The 16,243-nt window shown below is 45.3% G+C and overlaps 1 protein-coding gene across 4 annotated transcripts in view; it reads right to left on the reverse strand.

The window, feature by feature from the left end:
• Window positions 1-1,392: 1,392 nt before the first annotated feature.
• LOC127586301 (transcription factor RelB-like) overlaps window positions 1,393-16,243 on the reverse strand; it is a 48,548-nt gene continuing 33,697 nt past the window's right edge. For 3 of the 4 annotated variants that reach the window (XM_052044138.1, XM_052044139.1, XM_052044140.1), the window contains exons 8-11: window positions 13,862-14,077; window positions 12,230-12,295; window positions 7,655-7,714; window positions 1,393-5,064 (exon numbers count right to left, since the gene is read on the reverse strand). In XM_052044138.1, coding sequence (XP_051900098.1) covers window positions 4,670-5,064; window positions 7,655-7,714; window positions 12,230-12,295; window positions 13,862-14,077 — 737 coding nt within the window. In that variant the 3' untranslated portion in view covers window positions 1,393-4,669. Of the gene's footprint in view, window positions 5,065-6,650; window positions 6,737-7,654; window positions 7,715-12,229; window positions 12,296-13,861; window positions 14,078-16,243 lie in introns of those variants that run through there. The other variant, XM_052044141.1, reaches the window with a different exon arrangement.

Here is a 16,243-nt window from a genome sequence, read left to right on the forward strand (position 1 = left end):
AAATCTATTCCCATTGACAGCTAGGACACAATCCTCTGGAGTTAGGAACACACTGTACCCCTAAACCCTCAATACAATTCGACCTGGCTTTTCGATTTAAAAAATCCCTTTCCAGGGACACAACTCCTTCATAAATTGAGCAATTTCAGAGGGGAGCTGGTGAGTCTACCCTGTGCCCTAAAGACTGCAATCACTCAAACCAATCACTTTGCCATTGTTACATTGCAACTTGTGGGAGCTGGCTGTGCACAGATTGGGTGACCTTTGCACTTTGGAATAACCAGAAAGGGATGCAAAAAGGTGTTATAGAAATGCAAGTCTTTGTTAATGAAAGACAGGTGGCTGGTACCTCCGTGAGCCTCTGCTTACCAAGGCTAAGATCCAGCAATATTAGTCTCAGTGAGAAAGTAGATTTCGATTCCAAGCTCTCAGCTTTCCTGCCCTCTGCACCCCACACACATTCCACTGTCACAAGGCATACTGTGAAAGGATACCACTGCCTCACAGCACCGGTGACCTGGGTTTAGTCACAATCTCTGGGGCCATGTGTGTGGAGTTTGCACGTTCTCCGTGACTGTGTGGGCTTCCTCCGAGTGCTCCTGTCTCCTGCCAGGTCCCAACAAACCGATCACCACCAAAAAAAGACAAAAACCCAAAACATTGACAATTCCTTCCTCCCCCACAGATGCTGCTCGACCCGCTGAGTTCCTCCAGCAGATTGTTTGTTGCGGCAGATTCCAGCATCTGCGGTCTCTTGGGTCTCCTTGATCATCGCTCCTAGCGTGTGGGTGAGTGGTAGAATCTGGGGTGAGTGATTGGGAACGTAGGAAAAAATGGGTTACAGAGAAATTCAGTTGAGGAAATGTTACAAAGTTAATGGCAGGATTCTGGGTAGTGCGGAGGAGCAGAGGGATCTGGGGGTTCATATCCACAGATCCTTGAAAGTTGCCTCAGGGGTGGATAGGGTAGTTAAGAAAGCTTATGGGACGTTAGCATTCATAAGTCGAGGGATCGAGTTAAGAGCCGCGAAGTAATGATGCAGCTCTATACAACTCTGGTTAGACTCACACTTGGAGTACTGTGTCCAGTTTCTGGTCCGCCCGCATTATAGGAAGGATGTGGAAGCGTTGGAAAGGTTGCAGAGGAGATTTTACCAGGATGCTGCTGGTTTAGAGAGTATGGCATGGCATTAAGTAATGGGTGGGAAGTTCAAGGGAGATATCAGAGGAAGGTTTTTTACTCAGGGAGTGGTTGGGGCATGGAATGCGCTGCCTGGGGTGGTGATGGAGGCAGGTACATTGGTCAAATTCAAGAGATTACTAGATAAGAATATGGAGGAATTTAAAATAGGGGGATATGTGGGAGGAAGGGGTTAGATAGTCTTAGGTGAGGTTTAAAGGTCGGCACAACATTTTGGGCAGGAGGGCCTATATTGTGCTGTACTGTTCTATGTATGAAAGAGCCAGCATACACTCAACAGGCTGAATGGCCTCATTCTGGAATTAAGACTCAATACACCTTCAGGAGTAAAGAATTAGTCATTTATTTTTTTTTGTAAATGTTCACAAGGTGCCAAAAAAAGAAATTATGGGCAGCTGTTGCTTCCTACATTACAAATCAGAAGTAAGTTAATTTATTTACAGTACATACATTTATATACAAAGAATGTCTTCATAATTGAGACTTGCTGCCAAATTTGCTACACTGACTAATTATTTACAGCACCTCTAAATTGTGAGCCCCCTGCTGCTCAGACCTGCCCACTTTGGATTAAGAAATCCAGACTTTAATACCATCCAACAGTCCAATCGGTTAAATTCACAGGTTAATATCCTTTGCCGCTTCTTATAAACCGCACAGTGTCATAGAGCAAGACTTGACACCCAGTCACGCAGGAAGACAGAGGCAGGTGGTCAAGAGGTCAGTTGCAGTCTTAAAAGGAAGAGAGAGGGGCTGTGGTTTTGGGTGGGGAGTGCAGATCCCAGGGCCGAGGCAGCCGAAAGCACACTGCCAATGGTGGAGGGATTAACATTGGCGACGATGAGCAGACTAGAATTCGAATGACGATCTGAGAGAGATGAAAGGGCCAAAGCAGGATACACAGACAGGGAGTGGACAGACTTAAAGTAGTGGGCAGCTGACTGGGAAAGACCCAGGCTTGGTTTGGGGCCTGGTTTCCAGGAACTAGCACGCCAGTTCCTGTTGGGTCCTGGGGATTAAGGGCTGTTTATTCAGAACGCCACTAAATGTTCCACCGTTTCCCTTCCACCACCACCTCCGACGAAGCAAGTGCCCACAGGGTCAGCGATGACAGGTCTGCGGTTAACTTGTGAGGCCCAGCTTAAAGCTGGTAGAAAGAATGGCCACCTGGGATGGCCCGAGGAAACAAACACTTCCAGAACAGGGAAAAGCAGAGGAAACTCTCCCCAGCTCTTTACAATTAACTCTATAAGCACCGGTTTCTTATTCCAGTATCATCTAGAAAGCAGGCACCATTCTGTTACAGCCCCTGCATTAATATTGGTTTCAAACTCAAATGGTCACTCTACACACATCCCTTGCCACTTTGAGTTACCACACACAACACCATTGAACTGTCTGTAGAACTGAGTTACAGGGAGAGGTTGGACAGGCTCAGACTTTAAGATCACCTCTCAGTCTCCTACACTCCAAGGAATAGAAGTGTATAAAATTATGAGGGGCATAGATAAGGTGAATGCACATAGCCTTTTCCCAGGGGTGGGGAATCAAGAACTAGAGGGCACAGGTTTAAGATGAGAGAGGAAGCATTTAATAGGAACTTTAGAGGCAAGTTATTTTGTTAAAACCACAAAGGGTGGTGTGTATGTGGAACGAGCTGCCAGGGTAAGTGGTTGAGGCGGGTACAATAAGAACTTTTAAAAAGGCAGTTGGACAGGTACATGGATAGGAAAGGTTTGGAGGGATATGGGCCAAATGCTGGCAAATGGGACTAGCTTGGATGGGACATCTTGGTTGGCATGGACCAGTTGGACCAAAGGGCCTGTTTCTGTGCTGTATAATTCTCTTAGAGATAGAGAAGGCAGCTATCACTAGTCTTTCAGGAGAAACGTACAATACCTTGATCTCAACATCTTAATTAGCTCCAGGCTTTTCCCCTCAAGTGCACCAGAGGAGAGTCCATTGTGTTGATCACTTTCTGAAGACAATTAGTTTAAAAAGTTCAAGCTCAGAGCACCATACACTATTGCTGCAGCTTAGATTGAAAGCAGTGTTACCCTCTCAGTTGTGTTCATCTAATCTATAAAGAGATGGCAAAAGCCAATTCAGCTATCAAAGTCCAAAGTATTAATTGTTCCTCATAACTCATCTCCACATCTAACAATAAGGGTCAGCTACAAAAGCAGCAGAGTTAAGATGGTGTAGTAACAGGGCTCACACCCCAGGTCTGTTACGAGGTGGGGAAAATTCAAGGCCTCATTGTGATTGAGTGGCCAAAGGATGTGGTGCCTTCAGCTGCCAACAGGCTACTATGGTGCGCGTCTGTTTATGGGTCACCTCGAAAGTGGATGCAATACAGCTGGGAAGAATTTGGACAATGGGTAGGATGCAAGATTGACTAGAATTCAGGCCGAAGAAACAGAAACTTCATGATAAAGTTGGAAAAACAAGGGAGTTTCCCAGGTTGGCTCAACTTGGAAGTTGATAATCAAGAAAGTGACACAGAGGCACAGCAAACAGCAAAAATAACATTTCAGGGACACCCTGAACAACAAGCACATTACAGCTGCCTCTCAGTTCAATACCCAGGAGACAGCGATCCCAATATAATCTGCCATAGCCACACAATTAAACTTTGTGCATGTAAACATTCCTGGACAATACAATTGGGGTGAAAAGTACAAATTCTTTTAGAAAAAGTTAAAAACTTTAGTTAGAAAAGTTACATTCTTGAGTTAAAACAAAAGCGAGTAGAGAAATTTGCAACACAGGATCAAAACCCACACTTTACCTGAACGTGTGATGCAATGTGTGTCGAAGCTTTAATATCTAGATGTTCTCAGGCCAATGTCCAGACCACAAATCTATCAAATGCCTCTCAGTTTTTGAGTATTCTTCTACAAGGGGACAATCTCAGCAAAATATTTGGGAAAAGGGTGGCTGGATGAACCCCTTAGATAATGTTCCCACCTGTCTCAGGTTGGCTATGCTAATCCATGGGGCTTCCATTGACACCACAGATGCTACAATTCTTTCTGTTGCAAACAGGCCCTTTACCTTCTGACCACTAACCTTTAGTTTTTAGAAGCCGATGTTGCAGAGTCTGGTCAGTCAAATTACCAAGACATTGCAGTTGAAATGTTTCTCCCCTTTGCTGTTTGAGTTTATGTATCCTCAGGAGGAGCAGGGGAGAGGGGTGTGCGTGCGCGCAGAGAACAAAAAAATAAAAACTCCCTAGTTACTTGCACATTCACAGGGTTTGTTAGGCCAAAGATCGACCTGCTGACCCTGAAAGGGAGTGGAATCAAACTCTGTACAACAGAGAGGGCAGGTAGAAGCACAGTCACGTTAAGAATGGGAGCAGATCAAGAGTCTCCCCCTTGCACCCTCCCCCCGGCTCCAAAGCCAACTAAAACACCCTCTAGCCCCATCCCCACCCAATGATCCATTCATCCAAGGGGGATAGCTCTCACCCCTTGGTGCCCGCTTGGTCACCTGGCATGGTTATGCTGCTGGCCAGGACACTGGGCAGTGCATCATCATTTGCAAACTCCTCAAACCTGTAGTCGTTCAGGTAGCCCACGTTAGCGGAGGTGGCCATATCCAGGTCAACTTGCACTCTGCTGTTACCAAAGGCAGGATGATACATCTCATCCTCTCTGTGGTGCAGAACCTCCCCTACTTGGTTCTGGAAATGGTTATTAGTCCAGTCTAGGGGCTCTTCTTTCTTGCAGCCCACACCGTACATCTCATTAGCCGACTCCACTCCCGAAAGGTCAGAACAGAAGGGATGAAACCCCTGGTTAAGGTAGTCCCAATCTTTGCTCAGTTGGGTCAAGTCTGGAAGTTTCTCATCTTCCTCTGCTACAAAGTTAAGAAAGAAAACTTTGCATCAAAACATTTGTTCAGGATATCCGATGATGTGCAGTATACTCCCGTTAATTATGCATTCAGAATTCTCGTGCAATTGGCAAAGATTTCTAAGAATATTAAGCAACTTAATTATCTCAAGGAGACGAGACCGCAGATGCCTGAATCTGGAGCAAAACACTGGAGGAACTCGGCGGGTCAGGATCTATGGGGAGAAATGGACAGTCAATGTTTCGGGTTGAGACCCTTCATCTGGACGGAAAAATAGAGGGGAGATGGCCAGTATAAGAGGTGGAGGGAAGGGGTGGAGCAAGAGCTGGCAGGTGATGGGTGGATCCAGGTGAGGAGGGGCGATAGGCAGATGTGGAAGTAGTGACAGAGGCTGGGAGGTGGTAGGTGGAGGTGACAAAGGGCTGCAGATGGTGGGATCTGATGGGAGAGGAAGGTGGAGCCTGGAATAAAGAGGGGGCGGTGGGGAAGGCAGATGGGAACAGTAGGGGGAGGGGAACCAGCATCAGTCCTTTGTCACCTCCTGAAATGTGGACTGTATTTCCCTCCACAGATGCTGCCTGACCTGCTGAGTTCCCCCAGCAGTTTGTGTGTTGCTTGTTATTTCAAGTGTTCTGCAAAATAAGTGTGAAAAGACATTTTTTTTTTAGTTTATTTCGGTTTCTACAGGCAGTGTAGTTGTTGGGTGATTAACACGAACATCTTTGAAGACTGCCAGTCCATGTGATACTAGTTCAGACATTCATTAGATTTACTTTTGCTGTATGTACTTCACATTAATGCTGTTTAGGTGTAAAATATGGAATTGCATTGTCATTTGAAAGGGAAAGGATATGATGTATAATTTGGCAATTTAGAGGATTATGCGTAGAGACACAAGAGATGGCAGACACTGGAACCTGGAGCAACACACAATCTGCTGGAGGAACTCAGCGGGTCAGGCAGCATCTGCGGAGGGGGAAGGAATCGTCAACTTTCTGGGTTGAGACTACATCAGGTCTCGACAAGGTTCCTCCTTCAGTTTTTTTATTGCGTAGACTACTGGTGTGTGATGTGCAGTATTTTGAGCAATTCTTGTTTAACTTGCACCTCCCATTCCCCGTGGAGGTCAGTTGGTTGAGAGTACTCCGTAGTTTAGAAATTACATCACTGTTTCAAGTTTGTCTATTGAACAAAGGCAGCTCAGGAATAAATATCGGCCAAGACCGTGGGGAGATTCCTTTTATTCTTCCTCAACACTGTTCCAGGGACTCTCTTACATCATCCAGGGCCTCAGTTTAACATCTCATCTGAAAGAGGTCCATGAAATGTGGCACACCCTTATTATTCTTCCTCCAACCGCGCTGGCCTTTCTTAACACCTCTCCAGAGGTTCAGTCTTAGTTTTTAAGCTCAACTCTTGAACGCACAACCTTTTGACTCCGAGGTCAAACAAAGTAACCCACTGAGCCAGTGTTGGTTCATCAAACAATCTCAACATTGACCTGAAGCATATTCTTTATTCAAATTAGTAAAATCATTGACCTGGAACTTTAGCCATTTCTCTCCACAGATGTTGTCCAAGTAACTTCAGCAACTTCTGGTCTTAATAGTAAAATCTTTGCCATTTTATATGGTTGAATAAAAAGAATAAATATCAGGGGCGAGAAACTTCAGTTCTATGGAAAGAGTGGAGAAAGTTCTCCTTAAAGCAGAGAAAACAATGACAAGATTTAATAGAGATGTTTAAACTTATTATTAGGTACGTAGAAGAGAAGCTTGACTAAATATACGTGCCTGATTGAGGTCAGAGTCATATAGCACCTAAAAAGGCCCTTCAGCCCATCTCACCCATACCAACAAGGTGCCTACCTGAGTTAGACCCATTTGCCTGCATTTGGCCCATATTCCTCGAAACTATGTACCTGTCCAAATATCTTTAGTGTTGTAATTGTACCTTCCTCTGGCAGCTCGTTCAATATACCCACACAAAAAAAAACTTGCCCCTCAGGTCCCCTTTAAATCTTTCCCCTCTCACCTTAAACCTATGCCCTCTAGTTTTAGACTCCCCTACCCTGGGAAAAGACTGACCGTCCACCTTATCCATGCCCCTCGTGATTTTATAAACCTCTTAAGGTCACCCCTCAACTTCCTACACTCAGGGACAACAGCCCCAGCCTCTCCTGATAACTCAAGCCCTCCAGTCCCAGCAAAATCTTTTCTGCACCTTTCCCAGGTTACCGACATCCTATAGCTGGGCCACCAGAACCGAATGTTCTCCAAGTGCGGTTTCACTAACGTCTTGAACAACTGTAACATGACGTCATGTCAGCCTCTTGTACTCTGCCTCCTCAATTCACTTCACTTCAAAAGGAAAGAATTTCGGAAACAGAGCACAATGTGCCCATGACTAAGGTGAGATTTAACTGATGTGTTCAAAAATGAAGTAGGCTTTTAATGGGGAAGAAAAAAAACTCAGTAAAATGCCAGACTGTGGAAATCTGAAATTTAAAAAAACAACAAAATATTTGGTAGTGTCTATTCACTTCAGCCCCATAAACACCATTCCCTGCAGCATCACTGAATTCAAAAGTTACCTCGATACTTCACTGAATTTTTCAGCCCTGTCGCTGTGTCGGCCAACGTCACATTAGCACCTGTCCAAAAAGACAAAAGGAACAGCAGGGTTTATTTTCCAGTTCTGTCGTTTCAGATGATCGCTTGACCGTTGCCATTTGAGCCTCCTCGATATCCATCTTTTGCCTCTACATTTTGTATCCCAGTTGTCTTTACATCTCCAGCACTCATGTCACCAAATCTCTCCCGACTTTCCCATTTGGTGGGATATTAGAAGTAGGATCAGGTCTTGCAACTCTTCTGTCATTCACCAAGGTTTTTTTCCCCCAGTAATGTGTTCCTGCATTATCCCCATAATTCTCTCATCAACCTGTCTTGAATATATTCAGTGACTGAGCCTCCTGGGTAGAGAAATCCAAAAATGTACTGCGTCTGAGTGAAGACATCTCTTCTCAGACAAACACAGATTGCTGGAAACACTCAGCAGGTCATGCAGCGTCTGAGGGAAGTCCTGATTGGCTCACTTATTTTGGTATTGGTATTGGTTTATTATTGTCACTTGTACCAAGGTACAGTGAAAAACTTGTCTTGCATACCGTTCATACCGATCAATTCATTACACACTGCATTGAGGTAGTACAGGGTAAAAACAATAACAGAATACAGAGTAAAGTGTCACAGCTACAGGGAAGTGCATTGCTGGTAGACAATAAGGTGCAAGGTCACAACAAGGTAGATTGTGAGGTCAGAGTCCATCTCATCGTATAAGGCAACCGTTCAATAGTCTTATCACAGCGGGATAGAAGCTGTCCTTGAGCCCGGTGGTACGTGCCTTCAGGCTCCTGTTGTTCTAGACAACCCAGCCAGGGTTAACATCATCCCTGCATCCATCCCATCAAGTCCCATATGATTTAATGGGATCACCTCTCATTTTCCCCAACTCTAGAAAGTAGAGCCCATTCTGCTGAATCTCTCTGCATAGGACAACATGCTTCCAGTCCCATTTGGTGAACCTTTGTTGGGCTCTCTCTGCTGCAACAACACACAAAATGCTGGAGGAGCTCAGCGGGTCAGGCAGCATCTATGGAGGGAAGTGGACAGTCGCTGTTTTGGGATGAGACCCTTCATTTGGACCTGAGATGTCGACTGTCCGTTTCCCTCCACAGATGCTGCCTGACCCACTGAGTTCCTCCAGCACTTTGTGTGTGTCTCTGCTGCAAGTCTATTCTATCTTTCAGTATGGTAGGGAGACCAGAGTTGCACACAATATTCCAGGTGCGGTCTCACCAGGGCCCTGTGTAATTGCAATAAGGCATCTTTCCTCTTGACCACAAATCCCCTTGCAATAAATCTTCAGTTATTCCACTACCTCTTCCATTATTCTATTATTATTCCATTGTCACTTTAACATTTCTTTTTGCACTGCTTCAGATCTTTGCACCATCGTTGTTTTGTGCTTGTCGGTGTGTTTATTGTTGTATGTTACCATGAATAAGAGCTTCATGCAAGCAAGGAATTTCACTGCACATATCACAATAAACTAATCTGAATCTGAGGGCAACAGACCATTGCTTGCTCCACCCACACAATAATTTTGCAATCCATGCACAAGGACACTCAGGGCAACACATCAAATCTCAGCAATTAGGAATAAGGAGGCCATTCAGCCCTTGGGCTTACTTCACCACTCAATGTAATCTTAGCTGACTGTCGACTCCAGTAACATATTCCCACCTTCCCTCCCCATATCCATTGGCCTTTTGGCACCAAGAAATACACCTGCCACTTCCTTGAACACATCTAATGAGCGTGTCTCCACTTGTGGAGAGTTCCACAGCTCCATCATCCTCTGGATGAAGAAACTTCTCCTGATTGTGCCATCTATAAATTCACCGATGACACCACTGTTGTTGACAGAACCTCAGATAGCGATGAGGGGACGTACAGGAGTGAGATGGATCGGCTGGTTGAGTTGGTGTCACAACAACCTCGCACTCAATGTCAGCAAGACCAAGGAACTGATTGTGGACTTCAGGAAGGGGAAGTCGGGAGGACACACACCAGTCCTCATTGAGGGGTCAGCAGTGGAAAGGGTGAGCAGCTTCAAGTTCCTGGGCATCAACATCTCAGAGGATCTATCCTGGGCCCGACACATTGATACAATCATGAAGAAGACTACTTCATTAGGAGTTTGAGGAGATTTGCAATGTCATTAAAGACCCTTGCAAATTTCTACAGGTGTACGGTGGAGAGCATTCTGACTGGTTGCATCACAGCCTGGTATGGAGGATCCAATGTGCAGGATTGCAAGAGGCTGCAGAGGGTTGTAGACTCAGCCAGCTCCATCATGGGCACAACCCTCCCCACCATCGAGGACATCTTCAAGGCGGTGGCATCCATCACTAAGGATCCTCAGCATCCGGGTCACGCCTGCTTCTCATTACTACCATCAGGGAGGTGGTACAGGAGCCTGAAGACCCACACTCAACGATTCAGGAACAGCTTCTTCCCCTCCGCCATCAGATTTCTGAACGGTCCATGAACCCATGAACACTACCTTGTTATTCCTTTTATTTTTGCACTATTTATTTTTGTAATTTATAGTAATTTTATATCTGTGCACTGTACTGCTGCCACAAAACAACAAATTTCACGACATGTGTCGGTGACAATAAACCTGATTCTGAAATGGCATACCCTGTAACTGAGTCAGTGACCCATGGTTTTGGATTCTCCAGCCACTGGGAACATCCTCCCCGTATCTGCCCATTCTTATTAAAATGTTATAGGTTTTTACAAGATCCCCTCTCATCCTGCCAGTGAATGTAGATCCAACCAACCCAATCACTCCTAATACGTCAGTCCGTCTATCCCAAGGTTCAGTTTAGTAAATCTTTGTTGCACTTCCTCACCAGCAAAGACATCCTTCCTTGGATATGGACATCAAAACTGTGCATAAAGATCCAGGTGGGGTCTCACCAAGGTCCAGTTTAGCTTTAGCAAGACGTACTTGTTCAGAATCAGGTTTATTATCACTGACATATAATGCAAAAGTTGTTGTTTTGCAACAGCAGTACAGTGCAAAGACATTAAAAATTACTATTTATTTTGGAATTTATGGTGCAAAACAAAAAGGAATAATGAGGTAGTGTTCATGGACCATTTGCCTTTGTAATTGCTTGCTTTACTTTGAACACTTTCTTTCAGCGACCAGTGTACTAGGTCACCCAGGTCTTATATACCTCCCCTTTTCCCAATCCACCACAATTAATAATAATTTGTCTTTAGGACCAAACATCGCATTAAACTGCATCTGCCACGTATTTGCTAACTCATCCAATTTGTCCAAATCACCTTGGGAGTCTTTTTTGCATCCTCACAGCTCAGAGTTGCTCCACACTTTGTTGTTTGGAAGCTTGCAGATTTTACATTTACTTCCCTCACCCAAGTCATTGATGTATACGGAGGACAGCCATCATCTGCTGTGGGACCCCACTGATTTATTTCCTGCATCTTCTGCCTGTCGAACGACTCCCAATCCATGCCAGCACTTTGCCCCTAATCCCATGCCTTTTAATTTTGCACAGTAACCTCTGATGTGCCTCGTTCTCAAAAGCCTTCAAGTACACATTCACTGGTTCTTGCTCATCTATTCTACTGGTTACGTGAAAACCAGCTTCCCCTCCACGGACTCTGTCTACACTTCCCACTGCCTCGGGAAAGCAGCCAGCATAATCAAAGGCCCCTCCCACCCCAGTCATTCTCTTTTGAATGTACCACCAGGCTCAAAGACAGCTTCAATCCCACTTCTATCTCCCCAGTACGATAAAATGGACTCTTGACCTCACAATCCACCTCGTCATGGCCTTGCACCTTATTGTCTGCTTGCACTGCACTCTCTCTGTAACTGTAACACGTTATTCTGCATTCTGTTATTGCTTTTCCCTTTGTACTACCTCGATGCACTGAAGTAATGAAATGATCTGTATGGACAGCATGCAAAACAAAGTTTTTGACTGTACCTCAGTACATGTGACAATAATAAACCAATTACTAAAGTGTTGACCCATCAGGAGATCGTCCAACCCTCTGTGACACTCTGGTATTCCTTCCCTCCTTCACTCCCCTTCAAAATCAAGTCATTTCTTTGCCCCCTTCTTTTTGTTATACTCTTGAACTTGTGCAAACATTTTTAGGTTAAAAACTCTGGATTAATTGAAAAATCCCTGCACTCCTCCAACCCTGGCTTCTAAACCATCTGTACCTTTAATCCCCTCACCATTAGTGGCCTTGCTATCAGCTGCCTGGACTCTGAACTCGATGATCTCATCCCTGACCTGTCTCCGTCTCTCTCTCTCCTCCTTTACAAACATCTTGCTTTTGGTGATGTGCAGTAATACTGGATCTCCTTATGTGGCCCAGTGTTAATTGGGCAACGCTCCTTCAAAATGTCTGAGGTTTCTGCTGTGTTAACAGTGCTACAGATGAACTGTACTGTACGGACAACACCAGTTACCACTTTGAGTTAAGTTCAGCTGAACCACTGGGAAAGCTCGCGCACACAATTAAATCATGACAGGCATCACAGAACTCACCCATGAAAGTGCTGATTGGTGGGAACTTAATCTTTCTTTTCCACTTGCATTGAATGCCGTAGTAATCTGTGATGGGAAGCAAAAGTCGTCAGCAATCATCTCACACATTCACTCACCAATCCCAAATGCCACTGACCACGTCTTATCTCCCAAAACGCACACCATCCCAACTTGGAAATACATCGCTCTTCCATCATCTAAATCCTGGGAACTCCCTCCCCTACCACACCGCGGCAACACCTTCACCAGAAGGGGTGCAGTGGGTTAAGGAGGTGGCTCACCCATACCTTGAGGGTACTTAGGGAGGGCAATAACTGCTGGCCTTGCCGGGAGCACACACATTCAGGACGTCTCCCTTTCTGGCAAGTTGTGATTTGGAAGGCCTCGCCACATGTATCGGTTGCGATAAACCCAATGGGCTATCAGATAAATAGATAAGCTAAGACTTCTGGCCATTAGGGAGAAAGAGGAGGGGATTCAGGATTAATTGGCTAATTCCAAAGAGCTAGCACATTCACAATGGACCGAATGGACTCAGTACCACATCATTTATAGCTCTTCTTTCTTCTGAAGGGTGCCAGCTGAACACCCTATAACCCCTCAAAAATAGCCTTGTGGATGAACCGAGATTACTGAAATGTGGGAAGAATATTCACCCAAGGGAGGCATCACAACTTTTAATCTTGTTCTCACTGTTCAAAGAGCCGTTAGGATCACAATGGATCAAGGTCTCCTTTCAATGCTGCAAGACTCTAAAGGACATGCTTAGCCATTTGACAAAGCTAGTCCCATTCGCCTGTGTTTGGCCCAAATCCCTCTAAACCTTTCGTATCCAAGTACCTTTTAAATGTGGTTAATGTACCTGCTTCAACACTTCCTCTGGTAGCTCATTCCATAACCTGACCACTCTCCAAGTGAAAAAGTTGCCCCTCAGGTTCCTATTAAATCTCTTCCCCTTAAATTCATGCCCTTTAGTTCTCCATTCTCCAACCCTGGGAAAAAGGCTGTGTGCATTCACCTTATCTATGTTCCTCATGATTTTATACACCTCTACAAGATCATTCTCCTACATCCAATGAAGGTCCCAACCTGCTCAACCTCTCTCCATAACTCAGTCACTCAAGTCCCAGCAACGTTCTCGTAAATCTCCTCTGAACTCTTTCCAGCATAATAGCATCTTTCTTATAGCAGGATGATCAAAACTGAATGCAATATTCCAAATGCAGCCTCACCAATATCTTGTACAACTGCAACGTAATGTCCCAACTTCTATACTCAGTGTCCTGACTAATGAAGGCCAGCATGCCAAAAGCCTTCACCACCCTGTCTACTTGTGATGCCACTTTCAGGGAACGATGTACTCAAACTCCTAGGTCCCTCTATTCTACTACACTCCCCAGGGCCCTACCGTTCACTGTGAAAGTCCTACCCTCATTTGTCTTCCCAAAATACAATTCCAATGTTTCCTGATTTTGTTTTGCATTGCACTCCATGCCTTCAGGACAGTAACACCGACTGAAAGCAGCCAAGCATCGACCCACACAGAACTCCAGCATCGAGTGACCTTAACAATAACTGCCAGTTCCGCGGGATCAGGTGCATTTAAACCCTTGAGGTGTTGGCGGACGTTACCGATTTCTTTGGGGATGTAGCGGAACTCAAAGGGATCGCTGTACTCCCTGTCGGAGGGACGGAAGAGACGGAGATTCACATGAACGGGCTGCTGGATGTCAATGTCGCAGTATGGCGGGGTTTTGAAGACAATGGCTATTTGCCGGTGAACATCAGTTTGGGAGAAGACGCCCCTCGCTTCCCAGTTGTTTGCGGAGAAGACGACCGCAATGTCCTCTGCAGAAGGAGAAGAGATTTTAAATGGATATTTCACCGTGGTTCCCTCCCTACTTTCCCCACAGGAGACGAGGCTTGGGGCAGATCAGCCACGTCCGTACTGCAGGGCAGGCAGGTTTGAAGGGCCCAATGGCCTAGTCCTGCTATTTTCTTACATCCTTATGTTGTGGCAGCAGCTCAGCACATCACGGAAACCAGCCTCCCCTCCATGGACTATGTCTACACTTCTCCCTGCCTCGGTAAAGCAGTCAACATAATCAAAGACCCCACCCACCCCGTACATTCTCTCTCCCATCAGGCAGAAGATACAAAAGTCTGAAAGCACGTACCACCAGGCTCAAGGACAGCTTCTATCCCACTGTTATAAGACTATTGAACGCTCCCCTAGTATGATAAGATGGACTCTTGACCTCACAATCTACCTCGTCATGGCCTTGCACCTTATTGTCTGCCTGCACTGCACTTTCTCTGCAACTGTAACACTTTCTGTTATTGTTTTCCCTTTGTACTACCTCAATGCACTATGTAATGAATTGATCTGTATGAACGGTATGCAAGACAAGTTTTTCACTGTACCTCAGTACAGGTGACAATAATAAACCAATTTATCAATTTTATTGCTTATTTGTAAAACAAAACTTTTAGGGAAACCCAACATTTGATTCAAGATATTTCCCTGGGATTCGTTTAAAGAATTCTTATAGGGTTGATGAGGAGAAACTTTTCTGTTCTATCAGGTGAACGTTTTAAAAAAAAATCCTGTGATACCACTTCAAAGAGGGGGGAGATCTCTGATGTCTGGGTCATTACACATTCCTCAATCTGCAATGCTTAAAAACAGAAGCTCATTGCTCTGCTGTTTGGGGGATCTTGCTGTGCATAAATTGCCCACAGCTGTCTCCGCATTACAACAGCGATCACACCTTGCTGGGTGGTGTCTGGGTGCATTTAAGAGGGGATATGAAAGGTGGTCTGTTCTTCTCCTGAGAAACATATGGGACCATCCTAACCAAGGTGTCAAATATGGTGTGGTTGGTGAAGATTCTTTTGGAGGAGGACTTCAGACCTAAAATTTGAGCCAGTCCCTTAGAGGGAGGAGCAAGCAACTCTCCGTACAAGGTGGCTGAAATCTGGTACTCTTCCCAAAAGAGAGAGTCTGGGAGGGCAGGAGAGAGCTCTTCAACACCACTATAAATAGATTTTTATTATACAAGGGTATTATTGGGCTAAGGCTGTTAGACAGTGTTAAGGGTCAAATCAGCTACAATCTTGTGAAATGCCACAGTGACACAACAATTGGCACGAATGCCTCACAGCTCCAGAGATCTGGGTTCGATCCTGACCTCTGGCGCTGTCTGTGTGTGGAGTTTGCACGTTCTCCCTGTGACTGTGTGCGTTTCCTCCAGGGGCTCCTGGTTTCCTCCCACATCCCAGAGGTGTGGGGAGGTTAATTGACCACTGAATTACCCCCAGTGTAGGTAACTGGCAAAAGAGCAATAGATAAAGAGGGGGCATTGATAGGCTTGTGAAAGAGCACGAGGTGCAGGGATACAGAAGGAGGGAGGAATGGGATTGTTCTTTAGGGAACCAGCACAGACCCAGTGGGCTGAATGGTCTCCTTCAGTTCCACGGCGTTCGCATTAGATGGGGAAAACAGCACATTAGATGCTGCACAACAGAGACTGCCACACCATTAAGAACACTGAAGCTCACCCCAACCACCGTCATTGAATCTGTTGAGTTTATTGTCACGTGCACAATCATGGCGAGGTACAGGTGCAATGTAAAACTTGCAGCAGCATCACAGGCACGTAGGTACAGACAACACAGAATGTATATTAAACAAAATCTCCACCCTGCAAACCATGTATGCCATCTTCTTGCACCTACCATCGGGCAGGAGGTACCGAAGCCGGAAGTCCCACACCACCAGGTTTGGGAACAGTTACTTCCCTTCAACCATTCGGTCCTTGAACCAACCTGCACAACCCTAATCACTACCTCAGTACAGCAACACGATGACCACTTTGCATTACAACGAACTTTGTTTTTGTTCTAATTGTGTTCTCACTTATAAAAATTGTGCATCATTTATGTTTAAGTTATGTTTTTCTTGTGAATGATGCCTTGTGCCTGTGATGCTGCTGCAAGGAAGTTTTTCATTGC

The sequence above is a fragment of the Pristis pectinata genome, chromosome 35, assembly GCF_009764475.1.
Source record: "Pristis pectinata isolate sPriPec2 chromosome 35, sPriPec2.1.pri, whole genome shotgun sequence".
Lineage (NCBI taxonomy): Eukaryota > Metazoa > Chordata > Chondrichthyes > Rhinopristiformes > Pristidae > Pristis > Pristis pectinata.